This window comes from Impatiens glandulifera, unplaced genomic scaffold, assembly GCF_907164915.1.
Source record: "Impatiens glandulifera unplaced genomic scaffold, dImpGla2.1, whole genome shotgun sequence".
NCBI lineage: Eukaryota > Viridiplantae > Streptophyta > Magnoliopsida > Ericales > Balsaminaceae > Impatiens > Impatiens glandulifera.
The window spans coordinates 1-2,002 of NW_025919698.1; the positions used below are offsets into that span (position 1 = coordinate 1).

Below are 2,002 nucleotides of genomic sequence, written 5' to 3' on the forward strand. Positions count from 1 at the left end.
TCTAGAAAAAATTCTTTGTCAATTACCTGTTAAGTGTCTGCTCCGTTTCAGATGTGTGTCTAAATCCTGGCTTGCCCTAATCAGTAACCCATATTTTATCAAACTGCATCTGAAACAATCAGTACAAACCAATACCAACAATAGCCTCTTCCAAAAGAACTTCGATCTCTTTCGGGTGGCTCTTGATTCCCTCCATGACGGCGATGTTCTTCAACCGATGAAGATCGATTCCATTCCATTATTGAGGTTTCGTAAATATGGACTTAGGTCTGGCTTTTCCTGTGATGGCTTGCTTTGTATATCGAATGTCATAAATGCTCATGACAGTGCCTTTTTATGGAGTCCATCAACCCGAAAGTCTATAAAATTGCCTTACGAACCGACTGATATCGCAATTCGGTCAGGTTTACGTACATCATGTGTTTATCGAATTGGTTATGATAACATCAATGACGATTACAAGGTGGTGAGAATTGTGGTGTACCTTGTTGTGAGTTTGGGCGTCATCGAATACGATATTAAAGTTTATAGTTTGAGATCAAATTCGTGGCATAGGCCAGAGATGTTTCCTTATTGTCCGAATTGGAATAGGTTTGGAAATTCCATTGTTTGTGGATCTCTGCACTGGATCTCAACTGTGAAATCAAATTTAAAAGAGGAAAATTTGATTGTTGCCTTTGATATTGGGACAGAAAAATATAGAGTACTTCCACAACCAGAATACAGCGGTCCTTATTACAAATTATATCTGGATGATTTAGGAGGATGCCTTTCGTTAAGTTGTCATTACGAATCATCGACTGTGGATATGTTTTTGCTCAAGGAATATGGCGGGAAGAATGAACATTGGTCGAGATTGATTACACTGCCACTGTCACTGTCACGGATAACTTCTATAGAGAATTACTATCCTTTGAAACCTATTGTTTATTCAAAAAGTGGTAAGAAAGTGTTGTTGGGCATGGGTTCTAGGGGGCATGTATTGTATAATTTAGAAGAGAAGTCAGTTGAAAACATTAGGGTTCTTAATGTGGCAAGTTTAATTCACCTATACACTTGTCTTGAAAGTCTCGTCTCTATCAATGTTCCAGCAGCAGCAGATGTATGTAACCAAATATGTCAAATATTATGTTTTTTTTTCACTTATTTGATTTGAGTTTGAATTTAATATTTGTGTTTTGTTTTTACAGACAGAGACAGAGAGAAGTGGTGTAAAATGGGTGTCTGATATTCAAATATTTGGTTGCAATTGGTGAGATATATAATATTAGATTTAGACATTAATATATGGTTGCAACACCTTTCTCCTTAAATGATTTGAGTTTTGTTTCCAATTTATGAATTTCAATTTATTTGAAATTAGTATTATTGAGTATTCTTTTTTTTCTTTTTTTTCTAAAATAGAAAAATGGGTTTGTTGGTTTTACTCGATGCCTCCTAATTCCTATTTTGAATATATTAAATGTTAATATATTAGTATTTATTTGACCAGTTAACAATATGTTTTTTTATTGATTCAGTTCTGTTTGACATTTATAAGTTAATTTATTCTCACATAAATCTAAATAGAGATCGTGTAATTGCCCAATGAGATTTTTGATTCGATTGCCCTTTAAGTGTCTTCTCCATTTAAGATGCATATCTTAGTGACAAAACTATTAGTGCTGGTAGAGGGTTTATGCGTCGGAAATAATATTACCAACGACCATATAATGTCTCTTTATGCGCCACTAAACAGCTAGTAACACTTTTTTTTTATATAAATAGATAAATCACTAATTAAGTATAATCAAGAAAGTTTTTCTAAATTTCAATTGTCAACAAAGATATATTATATATATATATATATATATATATATTCCAATATTATTAACAATTAAATAATGTGATTCAACAATATGAACCTTGAAAAAAAAAATTAAGAATGTGAATTTCATTATAAATTAAATTTTCTAATCACATCATTTAAATACAAAATAAAAATCTAGATGTCTTAGTCCAT

The 2,002-nt window shown here is 32.1% G+C and overlaps 1 protein-coding gene across 1 annotated transcript; it reads left to right on the top strand.

Moving 5' to 3' along the window:
* Positions 1-51: 51 nt before the first annotated feature.
* On the top strand, positions 52-1,252 carry LOC124918359 (F-box protein CPR1-like; the record flags this gene model as incomplete). The annotated part of the gene is made up of 2 exons (XM_047458532.1): positions 52-1,102; positions 1,191-1,252. Coding segments are annotated over 2 exons (1,113 nt in total), but the record flags the coding sequence as incomplete, so codon positions are not given.
* Between the last annotated feature and the right edge of the window lie 750 nt (positions 1,253-2,002).